Source organism: Calliphora vicina, chromosome 4, assembly GCF_958450345.1.
Source record: "Calliphora vicina chromosome 4, idCalVici1.1, whole genome shotgun sequence".
In the NCBI taxonomy this organism is placed as follows: Eukaryota; Metazoa; Arthropoda; class Insecta; order Diptera; family Calliphoridae; genus Calliphora; species Calliphora vicina.
This window is the reverse complement of record NC_088783.1, coordinates 6,147,063-6,164,684: the sequence shown is the minus strand read 5'-3', so window position 1 is coordinate 6,164,684 and position 17,622 is coordinate 6,147,063. Positions and strand designations below refer to the sequence as shown.

General features: G+C 27.7%; 1 protein-coding gene across 4 annotated transcripts in view; it reads right to left on the bottom strand.

Moving 5' to 3' along the window:
* The window catches only part of baz (bazooka), a 111,164-nt gene that overhangs the window by 8,638 nt on the left and 84,904 nt on the right, over window positions 1-17,622 (bottom strand). For 3 of the 4 annotated variants that reach the window (XM_065510346.1, XM_065510343.1, XM_065510342.1), the window contains exon 1: window positions 1,896-2,209. The exons of the other annotated variant lie outside the window; for it this stretch is intronic. In XM_065510346.1, coding sequence (XP_065366418.1) covers window positions 1,896-2,075 — 180 coding nt within the window. In that variant the 5' untranslated portion in view covers window positions 2,076-2,209. Of the gene's footprint in view, window positions 1-1,895; window positions 2,210-17,622 lie in introns of those variants that run through there. 4 annotated transcript variants of the gene reach the window in all.

Genomic DNA, 17,622 nt, shown 5'->3' with positions numbered 1-17,622 from the left:
ACTTTGAATGATACAATTTTTTTAATTCAAATCTAGTGGGTGACTTAAAAATACGGGATTTACAATATATGGCGTAACTCTTGAACGCGATTTTGGTTTTTACTAACTTATATGTCATCTTGAAGGGTACATATCTGTCATTTATTCTCACTTAGTTATTGAACATTATAGTGTAAACAACAAAGCTTGTTTTTGCTTCGAACATTTCGAATTTTAATTCTTTAATTTACACCGGTTTCAATGTGCGAGAGATTGTTGGTTCGGTTAAGAAGTGGTGATTTTGACATGGAAGACAAAGATAGCCTAGGACAGCCAAACAACTTTGAAGACCAAGAATTGAGGGCATTACTCCATGAATATTGTTGAAAAACTCAACAACAGCTTGCTAAATCATTGGGATGTACTCAATCAGCAATTTCAAAACGTTTGCAAGCAGAAGGGTTCATAAAAATGCAGCGGAATTGGGTAAAATACGAATTGAAGCAGAGAAACCTTGAAATTCGATTTTGCATGTCTTCAATTATGTTTAAACTCTTTAAAAGAAAATAATTGTTGCACCGAATCATTGCTAAGAATAACCCAAGGTGTAAAAGATCGTATGTGGAGCCCGGACAACCATCCGAATCGACACCAAAGCCAATTATCCATGGCGCTAAGGTAATTCTCTGTATTTTGTGGGACCAAAATCTGGCAAGACTTTCACATGGAACCGGTACCGAATGCAACCGATTCCTTTTTATCGAACATTTGCCGAAAAACGTCAGAAAATTCGGCCAGACATGAAATCATAATATTCCACCATGGCAACGCTAAGCCACATGCTGCAATACCTGTTGAAAACTATTTATAATGAAGTAGTTGGGAAGTTTTGCCTCACCCGCCTTAAAGTTCAGACCTTGCCCCGTCCGAATACTATTTGTTTCGAACGATTTAGATCGCTTTCTCTGGGATACGCTTCACTTTGGAACAGAGTATCCGATATTGTTTTGATTTGTTCTTGGCCTCAAAAGATGAGCAGTTCTTTTGGTTGCCAGAAAGATGGGAAAAGGTCATAGCTAACAATGGTCAATACTTTGAATAAATTTATGTTGTACAAATGTTTTTAAATAAAAGCTAAAAATTTTAAAAAATCCCGCATTTTTAAGTCATACATCCACTAAGTTTTCTTTTTAAAGATCAGATTTTTCATAATGAAAAGTACCATGGTACTCTCGAGACTCATTTAATACTTTCAAACAGTTTTCAGTATTTTATGTATAAAGACTAATTTACAAATTAGACACAGAATGATTTTCTGCTATAGGAATGGAAAAAATTTTGGAAATTAGGAGCCTTAAATCCATAGATGACAACGAGATAGGTAACTGAGAGCCAAAAACCTAAGTCTGTTGTCAAAAACCCAATTCATGACAATGTATTGCCATGGATTTTGTTATTGTATCAGACATATGTAAGAAAAGAAAGCAATTTTTTTCAATGAATTTTCTCTTTCCTTCCATTCTATGCCTAAATGATTTACTAATTTGTTTACTATGTAAAAAGTTCATTGAGTGTAACGTTGTCACTCAAAATTCTAACAACATGAGAACAAATAGTTGGCAACTCCGCAAAACCATATTTTCCTATATTCTTAGAAATGGTGTAAAATTAACATTTTTAATAAGTAACAAAGAATGTATTAATAATTATGTATATTGTACTCAACCGGAAATATGGCCACTGCTTTAACAAAAAAAAAAATAATACTAAAAACCAATTGTCATTTATGATAAAAATAATTAAATGAAAACAGAAATAAAGAAAAGCCAAATAAACATTACCATAAGAATAAAATATTTTTTTTTTTTAGATTTGGATTTTATACTTCTATGTATTGTATATTTATATATATTTACCTTAATATAACCATATGGTGATGGTGGTCTCTTGGTTGGCAATGTTAATGAATAGGATTTTTGTAAATAGACATGTTGTATGCCTTCATGTTTGGCCGAGACTTTATAGGTATGACGCCAACCAAATATGCCCGTCAATTTATTAGCCAATGCTGGACATTTTGGTGGTAAATCAAACATTTTATTTCGTTTTGTTTTTTTTTAAAAACTCTTTGGTATTTAGTAGTTATAGTTTTAATTAGATTTGTTTAATTAATTAAATAATACTTGTTATATATTTATTCGTTTTTTGTTTGGTTTTATTTGTAATTAACTATTTATTAATTACTCTTAATTTGTAAAACATTTTTGCAGCTGTTTTTTTCTTCTTCACTTTAAATATTAAATAAATTAAGATTTTAGTTTTTAATTTGTTAAAATGTTATGTGTTGTGTTGTTTAACTCAAATAATACTAAAAAAATTTCACATTTCATTGAAAAAATATTTATTTTTTATCTTTTGCAAACTTTTTTACTGATAATGACGCAATTTTTAAACTCTACTGATAATAAAAAGAAAAAAATATTGTTTGTAAAAAATTATCTTATTCATTTACGTGAATAATTAAGTTAAGTTGAATGTAAGGTAATCTTATCTTTTTGTTACCAAGAAAAATATTAAGTCTATTTTTACTAAGACTCAAGGAATTGAACCAATTTCAATATAAATTGCTTTAATTTTCAAGTAATTTAAAGAAGATTTCAAATGATCAACTGTGGCTATTTTTATTTGTAATATGTAAAAAGTGAAATCTTAAACTGCATTACAAGCTGATTTCCAATTATTTTGGTAAAACAAAAAACGATTTAATTCCTCTAAAACACAAACACCATGCACTATAAAATAAAGATTATTTAAAATAAATATCCAAATTGTGACTCAATTTATAAAATAATAAAAATCACAATTTGTTAAAGCTTGTTAAACTCGATAGACTAACAAAATAACACGTGATTCATTTAAAAAAAACAAATATCAACAAAATATTCATAGATTGATAATAAAGTTTGTGAATAATACAGACAGACGACCACGAAAGTAGATTTAAATAGAAGATTATGAATACTTACTACTACTCGAATTTAAAATTTGCCATGGTCCTTCGAGCTTAACCTTAAATTTGAATCAACTTTAGTTACTTTTTTAAATGAATTATGTATTTTTCATCAGTTTTTATAAAAGTGTATTACATTTAATTAAAGCAACACCCTGTCTAATTTTAAGTTATAAATTCTTATACATTGTTTTGCAAAACAAAAGTAAAAGTTTACATTGTTTTCTAATCATTTTGTCAATAAAACGATGAAGAACAAAACAAAAACCTATGTTGTCTTACTTATGTGTTATCGCAAAAATTCCTTAGCAAAATTGCATTGTACCAAGCATGTATAACACACGTACTGGGTAAATAAATTATTAATATTTGTCTAGTTATAAATTTACTAATTATTTCCTTTATAACATTACTATGTGTCCGATAAGATTCTATGTGTCAATGAGTTTGTAGTATTTTTTTTATTAAACAAATAAATAAACAAAAGAGTTATAAATGTATAAAAACTTATTTACTCAAGCAGAAATATAGGTTAATTTGCCTAAATACAGAGGTTATTTAAAAAATACAATTACTGTAAACAATTACAGTAGGCAATCAATCAAAACGATCAGGCTGTGACTCATTTCACTTGGAATGGTTTCTATTCCGTAGGTATTCAATATAAACAGCAGTATTCCCGATGTCACCTTATTAAAATCCTCTTGTTATGAATACTCAAGCGACCCAGCATTTAAGCAATTAGTCAATGTATCCCTATCACTAATTTCTGACTCCAATTTATATATTTTGGGCCATTTGACACGTATGTGCAAGTCATTTGATTACTCTATACATCCCAGGTAATCTAGCGTGAAATCAATTGTCACTTAAGTGTCTCTAAGTAATCTTGAGTATAGTCACTTTAAACGTTTTCCGAAGCTCCCAAATAACTTACATACACGATTCATACATCAATATCTCCGGAATTCTTCCGGCTCGGTTGCTATTTAAAATCGGTCCACAAATGGCTATGAATTAAGGAAAAAAACAGGACAACCCCGTTTTTGACCTATATCTGGATTACTAAGTCATTAATATAGACAATATGGATTTCTAATGATATATATTTCAAAGACCTTTGCAACGACGTATATAAGACCATAGTAAGTTGGTCCTACAATGGGTCAAAATCGGAAAAAATATTTTTAACCCAAATATTTTTTTCGCTAAATATTAAAAAAAAAATAAAAAAAAAATTTTAAAAAAAATATTTTTAACCCGAATTTTTTCGCTAAATATTTAAGAAAAATTAAAAAAAAAAATTAAATTTAAAAAACAATTCGAAATTTTTTTTTTCCAAAAAATTAAAAAAAAACAACATTGAAAAAAAAATTTATTTTGTTTACCTAAAAATATTTTTATTTTGAAGTATTATTTGGTGAAGGGTACGTAAGATTCGGCACAGCCGAGTATAGCTCTCTTACTTGTTTTGTACTACACTTTAGAAAGTAGTTATTTTACCCACCAGAAGTAATCTATTGGAGAGTTGTCGGATGAAGATTTGTTTACAAGAAATCGGTTATTAGACTGTTTATGAGATGTCTTTTTAAATGACTATTTGAGGTCAATTAGAATCCATAGATGTTAAAATAATTAATTATGTAGCTGATTAAGTAACCAGTTAGGTAACTGACTCTGTGTAACCGGTATGTGAATCCAATGCGTTTACTACTTTCTACGCTTCACTTTAGATCAGAGTATCCGAAATTGGCTTGGTTTATTCTTGGCTCTGAATCCATAAGCCAGAAAGATGGTAAGAGATTATAGCTAACAATGGCCAATACATTGAATAAATATATATTGTACAAAAGTTTCAAAATAAAAGCGAAAAATTTAAAAAATTTCGCATTTTTAAGTAATATACCATTATTTCATTAAAATGTTATAAAATTATAACATAAAATCAGTTTAGCTTATCAGGTTTTTGCGGTAAGCCCTTCAGTTACAATAACTCTTAATTTTTCTATGTTTAAAAAATAAACTTGAGGATCATCTAACAACTACCGTTAAGATCTCAACTGTATTTAAAGGGTTTATTGTTTATACAACTGGGTATCAGATCTACAACAAAAATGTAACCGTATAATCACATAACAACCGTTACTTGATAACTGATGTAAATCTCATTTTACTACAGGAAGATATTTTTATTTTCATTTCTATGTAGTGTTGCTGTTGTACGCAAAACAAAAAAAATAAATAAAGAAAACATTTCATACTAGATCAGGCTATTGTTGACTTTTTTTCACTCACATACATTTTATTTACAAGTATGCAGATAAATATGTTAAATATTTTTGAAAAAAAAAAAATATATAAAAAAAACTGTAGTTAAACAGGTTAAAATGAAGTGTAGGAACGTGTAGCTGAAGAGTGTATGTCTGAAAATAATTGTATGCATTTGAGTTTAACAATGTTGCAATAAAACGTGAAAAAAAGTTAAAAAAGAAATATGTATGTTACAAGTTAAATATTCAAGCGGAAGATATAGAGATTTGATTAAAGGGTCATGATTAAAAATAAAAATTTACTTAGATTAGTTTACAAAATCTTTTGAATTCAAAATGTATTGGTTAAATGTTTTTAAATATATCAAAGGTTTATAAAACAAATTTGTTGTGAAAATTTAGCTTTATAAACCTCAATATATTTAGTGTAAACAATTATTTCTTCAGCGTTCACTCTAACTAAACCACATACAATCCGCTTTTCGCGGTTTAAAAATAATAAATTGTCCATGAATAGTTAATTACATTTGCATGCCATTGAATGGTATTAAATAAATTACCTCATTTATTTATAAATAAAATGAATATGTAATCGAATTAAAATAAATTAACTTTTACAAAGAACTTAAGCATGTTTTAGATAAAATATATTGCATGTATGTAGCTCTTAAAGCTACGTACTTAGATAAATTCAACAACTAACTAATTTGTAATCGCATTACCAACAACAGAAATTTCCAAACTATTAAACATATTGGACGATAAATATATGTATGTAAGTAGATATAAACAAATACATGTATTAAAGGCTTTTTGTGGTACCCAGGTATTACCAAGCGATAACGTGATTAATTACATTAGCAATTAGGGGCACCAACTGAAAGCATTAGTTAGAATACCATGATTTAAAAACAAAATAGAAAAAAATCTAAAAAAAACTTAAAAAGTTATGTTAGTAAATTGGCCCAGATTTATTTTAAGCAATAAAAAAAGATTTCTAAAAAAATCATTCCCTTAAAATGGTATTTCATTTGCTATAGATTTTAATTAAAATTCTATTTTTAACGAACACTTTAAGCTGATTTCAAACAAACCTATAAATCTTTGTTATTTATCATGATAAATTATATTGCCAGTTTGCATGTCATGTGTTGCCAACTTCCAAGCTGCTGCAGAATTAACATTAACATTTTCATGACATGACATCAAATCAAATTATTTTCCTACAGTTATACCAACAAAAATGAAAAATAAACAACAGCAACAAACAAACATTTGCTTTAATTTATTTTCACAATTTATGAGAGATTTTTTTCTTTATATGATCACGAGCTGTGTAAAGTGTCAAAATGTTGATTTGAACTCATTATTTGTGAGCAAGTTTTTTTTGTTTTGTTTTTCTTTTTCTTTAACTGTTGTATGATTGTGTAGTCACTACACAATCATACAACAGTTAAAGAAAAAGTGTCTTGTTATGACATAACAAAATGCCACCATTTGCATTTTGGCTGATGTTGTTGTTCTCTTTGTAAAATAAATACTAATTACACACTAAATTGCAAATTTAAAATGAAAATTTATAAAAACTAAATACATTAGACAGATATTTCTATATTATACAATATTTTTAGCATTAAATAAAAAAAAACAAATAAACAAATATTTGTATGCAAAACACAGTAACCCAACAAATATATTGATATGTTTAAAAGGGGGAGGGAGAAAGAACCTGTTGTTATTTTATTATTTTTTGTTGTTGACACACCTGTATTTAGTAGTAAGTGGTGTATGAAGAGAAAAACAAAGAATATTCTAAAAAAAAAAACAAAATAAATATGTACAATTTTAAAAGTCAGTCAAGCTTGAAAAACAATGTCAGTTTTTATTTAATTCTATTGATTTTTTTCAATTAAAATATGTTTTCTTAATCGAATTTGAGTTAGTAAATTAAAAAAAAACATCATTAATATTGCTTGCGTGCAATTTTCAATTATTTAAAATATTTGTTGCACTTGGCAGCTTTTTAATAATGGGAATCAATTCTAATTTATGTAAAAATATTTAAAATTATAACCTTAATGTTTATTTTATATGTATTAACAATACAAATTTAAAAAAACAATGAAATTTTAAATAAAAAAATATTTATAATATTCAATAATTGAAGGGCTTAGTTAAATTATAGTAAATTGTAAATATACCTACATATAATAAATTTATGAAAGTGCGCTTAACTATTTTTGTATAAAAAAAGAATTATTTATTAAATATTTAATTTCGCGGGTAAAAATTAAAGCAAAACATCGTTTAAACGGTTTTTAAATTATTAAGAATTTAAATTAAAGGAAAATTTAATAAAAAAAATTAATTCATTTAGATTGGTTCAAAACTATTCTTACATTCCCAAGATTTACAAAAGCTCTGATATGAATTTTTACCTAATAATGACATCTACGATCAAAAATAAATTAAAAAAAATTAAGAATTGTTCCCTAGGATTTTAATAATACAGTACAATGGAAATATTTTTGAAAACTATATTCCGTAATTTATATTTGTAAAATAAATTAAAATTTTTCAAAATTCCAGCATTTTTAAGCATTAACGTTTAAAAAAATACATTTCTTTCGTATTTTATATTGAAAACAACAAAAAAAATTAAAAATATACATACATATATGTATGTATTTTTGGTTATGACAATTTTTGTAAAAAGGAAACCTAAAATTTATTCAATTAATTATGTTCTTATAAATTAATGAAATTGAATCATTCAAGTTTTCTTGAATTCAAAACCGCTTAATAGCTTAATAAAATTTATGGAATGATTAAATTTTTCTTCAATTTAAAGACGTAAATAAATACTTATTGTAGCAATTAAGAGGCAATTGAAAGAAGGCAAATTTGGAGCCTTCTGACAACGATTTTACGAATATAGAATTTCGTCCAAAATATCCAGCGTTCATTTTCTACACACAGGGTGCTAAGATAGATTAGACAATAATGTACTGGCATATCAATCTGAGGGTTGGGGGTTCAATTCAATGTATCTGCAAACAAGCCAAAAGGCTTTGCAGTTTGTCTTTGTTAAAAAAAGAGTTAAACCCTTCTGACTGTTCCTTTTTATATAATGGTGAAAAATGCCACAATTAAAATTGATTTAATAAATGACATTAGAGTCCCACCGAAAACGAGGTTTTTCAGTCCGAAAACCAACCATACATAATATTCGGCATAATCCGAAACAAACCGAAAACAATTTAATTATGTATCTTACCCTTATTAACACGAAGTCTGGTTAGGTGTTAACTAATAGTTATACTGCCGGTTAAAATTATTTTTGTATGAAAACTGTCAGTATAACTATTAGTTAACACATAACCAGACTTCGTGTTAATAGGGGTTAGATTTATAACATGTTTTTTGTTCTGTAGTAACCCCTTAATATCGGGCCACATTCTGCCCGAAAACTGAATACTTTGCGAACCCCGAATTTTTACCTAATTCGAAACAAAATAACGGTGAAAACCTAAAAATATGTTAAATAAAACATTCTAATTTAAATAGCTATTACATCTTTTGAAAGTTTAATACAATGCAGCGTATTCGCTTAAATTAACAACCCTGGGAAAAACGATTTTCTTTAAAAACAAAATAATAGGCTTTAACATTTCTTTGCAGCATTAAAAAATTACTGAAATAAATAAAATATACAATAATTAATGAACAAGTAACATTTCTTTATTTATTTTCCCATAAAAATAAATCAAAACTGGCTTAACAAAATCAACCACAAACATTTTCATATAATAACTAAACAAGTCAATTAAAAGATTTTTGTTAAACAAAAAAAAAAAACAAAAAACAATCTGATTAACAGACAGTTTGGCAGACGTACATATGTGTGTATGTAAGAAACAAACACACCTAAAGAGAGCACGGCCATCTTTTTTTTATTTTACATCACTAACAAGAAAAAGCACCGAAAGTAGGAAGAAAAATGAAAACAAAAGCCAAACGTCAAACAAACACACAAAATACAAAGATGCAATAATAATAATAATAACAAGACTGGCGAGTAAAACAGAAAATTACGTGAGGGTCACTTAAGTTCACTATCACTTTCACTTGAACAACAACAAAATTAATTTATGAAAAAAATAAAACAAAAAATAGTTAACAAAAATTAAATATAGTGCACTACTGGCAATCATACAAAACAAAAACAAAATAATAACAAGCAACAGCAACAACAAGCCTTTGGCGCAAGTGACTTAATGATGGAAAAAAAAACACAAAACCAGATTTAAACGAAAACAAAAATTCAAAAATAAAGTTAAAACATGTGATTTGTGTTGTTATTGCTGCTGTTACCTGTTTGTATTTTGGTTAATAAGGTGAAAAAACCATAAACATGTAGCTAATAGTTAATAGTGTTTAAAAACAAATTGAATGCAAATGCAATAACTATTTTGTTGGTTTGTTTTTTAGTTTGTTTTTGCACTGTATTGTTGGTTCCCAATTGGCAAATTGTTGTTAATTGTTAAATAAGAAAAACAAATTGAACTTGAACTTGTTGTTTCCACATCTAATATACTTTTTAATATGTAAATATGAATAATTAAATTGCAAAATATAGAGCAATTTATAATAAAATTTATAAGTCGACAACTTTAAAAAATAAAATAAAAAAATTATGGACCAAACTCCTTATTTGTGTTAAAGATTATTGCAACTAGCATTGTGTCTATACTTGACAAATATTTATCATAACAACTCATAAAGTTTGATGTCAATTAAGCACCAAAATCCCGAAAAATCAAGCACTTGAAAATTTTGTTTGAATTTGATTTGAATGCAAATGTAATTATGTTTTAAACTTGAAAAATATTTGAAAAAATTAAATATTTTTCAAACAAAAAACCTGTGGCTTGAATTTATGTTTCCTGTTTACTGGAGAATGCTATTGAAATAAAGTGTAATGCAATTCAATTGCTTGACTATAATTCAAGGCTTGAATTACAATTGCTTTCAACCAGAGATCGAAAATAACTCGTCCATATACCAAAAAACCCAAATTGTGATTTATATTTTTGTGATAAAAATAAATCACTGAAAATAACGGTTATAAAATGATTTTTACTTAATTGGTTTGGTATGACATTTATTCGTTTTTGTTGATTTTTAATGGTTTGGTGTGAGATAAACAATTCATTAGTTCTTGTTCTTAATAACTGTCACTTTATCTTTTATTTACATACAATAACATATTATTAGCAATTTTTAACAAATTATGGAAATTATATGATAAGTATGAAGTAATGAAGTCTGAGTAACAGAAATGAGAATTTTTTTTAATTTATTAATCTTTTGATAAATTTTATATATTTAAGCGTTGATTTGCATCAAATGCATTTTTGCGATTTATTTCTCATGTTCTCAAATAAAAGTCACAAGCTGACTTTTACGAAAAAAATAAATTATAAATCACTCATCCAGATTATTTGTGTTTGTTTCTTTTCTGTTTCTCTCAACCCCAAACCTAATGTGTTCTCGAATAAATCACTCTCTCAGTGATATATCACAAAAAATGATTTTTAAATGGCTGCGAATGAGAATTTACCATTGAAATGAAAGTGAACCCGTTATTTTCGGTCTCTTTATTATCTTGACAATAATTTTGACGTTTATCAAGACAAACATTTATCAGATATAGACATAGAGTAAGGATTTCGTTAACCCTCTAACCAGTCGAATAATTTTTTAGGGTAATTATGACCCAATAAACTAAGAACTGCCATCAGAAACTAATTTGCAAATTAAGTTTAGGAACCAGGGGGTCGATTCTGGTTCTGTGAAACTGTGAAATGAAAAGTTTTTTCATATTTTCATAGAGTTTTTGATTCTCGTTTAGTGAAAAAATGATAAATAAATTCAAGTGTTTTCATATGAAGAGAACAAGTGGAATAAAACAAATTGAATTTGTGTAATTGTGAAATGATAATATGAAAAGTTTTTATGAAAACGAAAATTAAAAGTTTTTTTTCATTTCACCGTTTCACAGAACCAGAATCGACCACCAGGAGCAAAAAGTTGAAGAGTGCCTCAGAGCATTAATGACGGTTTAGGTGTAAAAAACAATAATTATGATACGATTTTATTGAAAAACGAATGAAAAATAACTAATAAAAAATATTTCGAATTGATCGGGCGACTAAAAGTTAGTTAAACTTTGATTTAAAAAAAAATGACATAAAATTTCACGTGTTAAAATTATGACATCACTCACAAAACATCTGACAGAACAAAAACTAAAATTCAGAATGCATTTCGACCTTCGAGGGATCTGTAACTAAAGTCACAGTTATATTTAAAAAAAGATTATAATTACTTTTTGAGATAATTGGTGTTTTGTAATGCATGCCTTGAGGCACTCTTGCGGGTTAGAGGGTTAAATCGCCATATTAAATTTTGATTTTTTTGTTTATGAAAGGGTTTCTTTCTATTTTGTTTTTTTTTTTAATTTTAAAACCAAATTAATGTTTAATTATATTTTAATGGCACATTAATTTAATATGTATTTTTAAGCATTGTTGAAAGTGTCACAGATGTCAAAATGTGACTAAATATAATGAGTTTTATTTTCTTCTAGTTACATTTAATAGTTTTTTCCAATGACACACATTCTATCTAGCCATCAGTCCATACAATCCAACCGTCCATTCCATTCAAGTATCTAAGTTTAGCAAATCTACTCTCTTTTCTTTTAAAATTTTCTTTTATTTTTTGTTTAAACTTTTTTAGATTTGTTTTCTGTTGTTGCTATTCACTGTTGGTTGGACTTAAACTGACACTTCACTTGATGATAAAGAGTTTTAACCAGTCAGTCGTCAGTTGCAGCCACAAAAGGCAAACAATAAAAACACTTGATCTTTGTAAGTAATAATGGTTTCTTTAATACAAAATGAAAATGAAACCCAACATCTTAGATGAGATTTATTTAAGAAACTCTAAACCTCATTGTTGTACAATGTACAAATTGCTGTTAAATTTCCATGTTTTTCATTAAATCTGGCATATATTTCTCAATATAAAAAAAAAAATAAAATGGACCAACAAAATAGTGTTTTTTTCGTTTATTTTCTACTCAGAATTAACGAATAAAAACGCCTTTCAAAAGCCACATTCCTCAACCATAAATATCCAGTTTTTATGGATATTTTTTTTTCATTATTGTTGTTGCTGTTGTTTGCAACTCTTCTTAAACACAACAAATCATTTACCAATCTACTAACAACATTTATGTTTATTTATACTTATACGAGGGTAATATAAACAAGTATTTTAAATAAGGAAACTAATAAATCTCCAAAGCATTGTTGGATAAAGTTAATTTTCCGAGAGAGAAAATAATATTAATATTCCCATAGATTGATTTTCAAAATCAAATATATTCCCTTCAAAATTCCAATGGAAGCATTCAGCCGGAATTAATTTGTTGGCTTAATTCCGTAGTACTCCAAACGTATTGAGTTCATTCCCATAAGAATGCATTCTTTATAGAATTAATTCCTAATAATCAAAACCATTAAATTAATTTTAATTTTTTTGATTAAATTTTTGTTCAATTTAAAGCCGTAAATAAATATTGTAGCAATTAAGAGGCAAAATATCCATCGTTCAGCATTTTCTACACACAGGATGGCCCGATAGATTAGATGATAATATCAATCTGAGGGTTGCGGTTTCAATTCCCGCCAAAATCTCTGGATGTATCTGAAGACAAGCCAAAAGGCTTCAGATACATTGTAGATGTTACTTTTCAAAATTGATTTGTCTTCAACAATGAGATTAGGGCTACACAAATTGAAAAAAATTTGAAAGGAAAGTTAATAATGATTGAGTAAAAAATGTGTTATATTAAAAGTTCTACAAGAACATTTATGATTGCCCTCGTATTATGCAGTATTGTAGATGTGCATGTATCTGAATTGAATCTATAATTTAATCTTGTAAGAACGTATAAAGTTGTAGCTGGTTTGACGGCAGAGCATTTAGTTCTTTGTTTTGAGACTCTTTTCGGTCGTACAATACGTAAATGTTACAAATGTCGGTTGAGTTGTTTTTAGTGGCAAAGAGTAGAGCAAATAATCATTTGCAGCATGATTTAACATTTAAGTAATTTTTTTTTGTTATTCGTATTTAACTGCAACACTTTTTAATGTCATTCGTATGCAAACAAAAAAAATGTATTATTGGTTAAGAGTTGAAGTGATTTCTGTGGTGATTTTGACACGGAAGACAAAGATCCCCCAGGCCAGCCAAAAAAGTTTGAAGACCAAGAATTGTAGGCATTACTCCATGAAAATTGTTGTCAAACTAAACAGGAGCTTTCAAAATCATTTGGAGCTACTCAATCAGCATTTTCAAGATCTTTGCAAGCAGCAGGATTCATCCAAAAGCAAGGAAATTGGCTAACATACGAATTGAAGCTGAGAGACCTTGAAAGACGATTTTGTATGTCGGAAATGCTGCTTGGACGCTATAAAAGAAACTCATTTTTGCATCGAATCATTAATTGCGATAAGATATGGATCCATTACGACAACCCGAAGCGTAAGAGAAAGTGTGTGAAGCTCGGCCAGCCAGCCGAATTGAAACCAAAGCCAAATATCCATGGTGCTAAGGTAATGCTCTGTATTTGGTGGGAGAAAAAGGGTCCCATCTATTAGGGAACCTGTACCGAAAGCAACTGAAGCTAGCAGTGGTCGAAAAATGCCCAGAATATGTGGCCAGACATGAAACTGTAATATTATATCATGACAATGCTCGTCCACATGTTGCAATATCTGTTAAAAACTATTAAGAATGAAGTGGTTAGGAGGTTTTTCCTCGCCCGACTTATAGTCCAGATCTTGCCCCGTCCGACTACTATTTGATTCGATCGATGCAGAACGCTCTCTCCGAAATTAGCTTGATTCGTTTATGGTCTGTTCTTTTGTCTCGGAATCCATATGTTTTAAGAAAGATGGGAAGAGGTCATAGCTAACAATGGACAATACTTTGAATAAATTTATATTGTACAAATGTCTCAAAATAATAGCTAAAATTTTGAAAAAATCCCGCATTTTTAAGTCATGTACCCAATAGAAACTCTAATATGTATTCAATTTTATTTATGCTGCAGAAATCACTAATGCACTTAACGAATAATTGTACAAAAAGAGTAATTAAGTCATATTCGAATTATATTTTTTACATTATGACACAGTAATGGAGTTCTTTGGGAAAATTTACTAGATTTTTTTTGTTTGCTTGAAAACTCAACAGACATGATAATTAAACTTTTTTTAAACAAAAGCATCGTACGAGTATCTTGATGACACATGATGCAGATGATAATAAAAAAAACCATAATGATGATGATGATGGGTGAGAAAATAGTAGGTTGATAAAAATAATTTACAAGTGGGTAGGTAGTTCGATAGATTTATGACAGTTAAAGAGTGGGATTTAAAACTTGCCCATCTTGCAAAGGGGTAATGTAGATGAGAATTTACAAAAAAAAAGGTTTTTATACAAATTGATAAAAATATTCCTGGGAATTTGTATTAATTTCTGTAATTTTCAGTATTTTGATTTGAAGTTAATGTCAAGATGAAATCATCTACCGGCTATTTTAATGTGTATAAACCATTTGTTGAAATTGGTGGCATAATTTTTTGCTTATTATAAGTATTTATAAAAAAAATTAAACTTTCTTTACATAAAGGAAGTATGTATAAATGAATTTGTATTGCAATTTTCCTTGAAAAATCTTTTTTTTAACAATATACCACTGTTTTTGCTGACAGCCTAATGGGCTGGCTGGTTGAAAATGCGTTTTCAGCATCATTAAAAATAATTTTGAAAAAAAAACTATCTCGTGAAAGTTGCATGTCTTTGACCACTATTATTAAATCGGCCTTCCACTATCATTCAACCCGCCAGCGCTTACATTTTTTTTTATTTTTTGAAAGAAATACCTCGAAAAAATAAACAAAATTATGCAACATTTACAATAAAATTTTAATGGTCGCACGAATAAACCAACCAATTTACAAATGCACAAATAAATAGCTGGTGAAAAAAGGCGAAATAAAAACACAAAAGAAACCAAACAAAAATTAAATCTGTAAAAAAAACAATCAATCATTTGCTATTATTAAAGAGAGTGTTTGATGTTTTCTTTTAAATGTGACAAAATACAAATTTATTTCAAAGTTGTGGTTATTTTTCTTAATGAATCTAAATAAAAAAATCATAGTCATTTAGCTAGATTTATTATTTAATTTAACAAGTGACATATTTTAAGTTTTCTTTTGTATTTCAAATGCTTTTTTCTTTAAATCATCTTCAATGATTTATAATTACAGTTTGTAATATTTTTTTCTGAAATGAAATTAAAATTTTTACTTTCATTTTGTAATTCATTTATTCACACAATAAACGCTTTGTTTTGTAGTTTAAGTTGGGTTTTAAATTAATTTTGCAACTAAACTTTGGGTATTATAACTAAATATATGTAATTAAAAATTATATAAAAAGTAATTTTATTTAAATAAATAAAACTATGGATAGATTTTGAAGCCATTACGAAATCTCATGGGAACATTGCAAATGTGGAAATTCATTACTCCATAAAAAAAGTGTGTAACATGAATAATTTTTTTCCTCTCTCTTAGAGGAAATCTGTCCACGTAAGATTTATATAGATAGATGGGTTTATATTGTGGTCTTACAAACAAAATTTCAAGTCAATATCTCAATTACATTCAAAAATATGCCACTTTAAAAATCCGTTCATCAAAAATATTGCACTTTTTCGTACTAAAAAATGTTTATAAATTTTCTTAATGTGACTGAGTTAGAATAAAATATTAAGAAAATTTATAAAAAATTTTTAGTACGAAAAAGTGCAATATTTTTGATGAACGGATTTTTAAAGTGGCATATTTATGAATGTAATTGAGATATTGACTTGAAATTTTTTTTTTAGGACCAACAATTAACTTATCTAAGCAAAAAAATATAACTCGGAATAAATGTGGATCAAATTATTCATAATATTTGCAATCCTATTAAAATTTTGATACAAATTTTAGTTTTAGAATCTCAATAAATATGTAATATGTAATAAAATCTTTATTTACCAACAAAACTAAATGAAATTTTCAACGTTTTTTTAAATTTGTCATTCTAAATAACAAAATGTAAACAAACATCCCGCAATTCCTAAAAATTTGAGCAAAAATCCCAAAAATTGTATTTTATTTCCTTCGGGTCTGGGAAATACTTTGGGTATAAATGGGGAACACACCAAGGTTTCTAATACTGCTTCGCGTTTTTTGATCCCAGCTTTGGGATTTTAGAACATGTGGCTTAAAGGTGAAATTTTGATTAAAAAAATAGGTCACATTCCGAAAGGCGTAAGGGCGACATACTAGAAAAGTAGGACGTATTTTATATACCTAAATGTTCTTCGTAAAGATACCTTACAGAAAAATATAAAATTGTTATATGTTCTTAAAGAAAGTTTATTTTGAAAATTGTTTATTTTTGGATCCATAATTGATATTACTCTGAAATCTGTTTTATGTTATTAATAATTTAGTTGTCTAACTAACAAAAATTCGAGTCCATTCGGTCTAAAAATCCGACCTCCATTCTTAAAAAAGCGAAACAAGATATGGCAAAATTTTAAAATTTCAATTTTGAAATTATAAGAGATAAATAGCACAAGCATGTTTTTTCAAGACCTAGCCGAGCGCTTTCCAAACATATAAAAATCTTTGAAAAATAGAAAACAAAAAAATTGCATTTGTTTCAAAATTTTACATGTCGAAGGTACCCTACTTTGAGTCCCCTGGATCATTTGTAGGGCTCATTTCAATAAGTTAAACTGCCCCACTGTGCATTGGTCGATAGCCTCTTTCGCATTTCAAAATTTTGATTTTATTTTTATTGATATTCCATGATTTATATGGCTTCAATAGCTATTAGCATAGAGAAATATACATAGAGTGGAAACTCGCCTATCAAAGACCTAACTCAGTTGTGAAAAACCTAAGTGGTGAGAATGTATTAGTAAAAAAAAAAACTATGTGAAAAACAACAGTCGTATGTGTGATTATTTTTGTTTGTGTTTTCTCTAGTTTCTGCTCTATGTATATTTCTCTATGGCAACAAGTGGAGTGGAATTCCTTCTATTCTATCACATTATTCGTTAATGATTAGAATACAAGATACAATCCTTATGAAAATTATAGGTATAACTTATAAACCATAAGATCCCGTTGTTTCATTCCCGATATCTCAGATAGA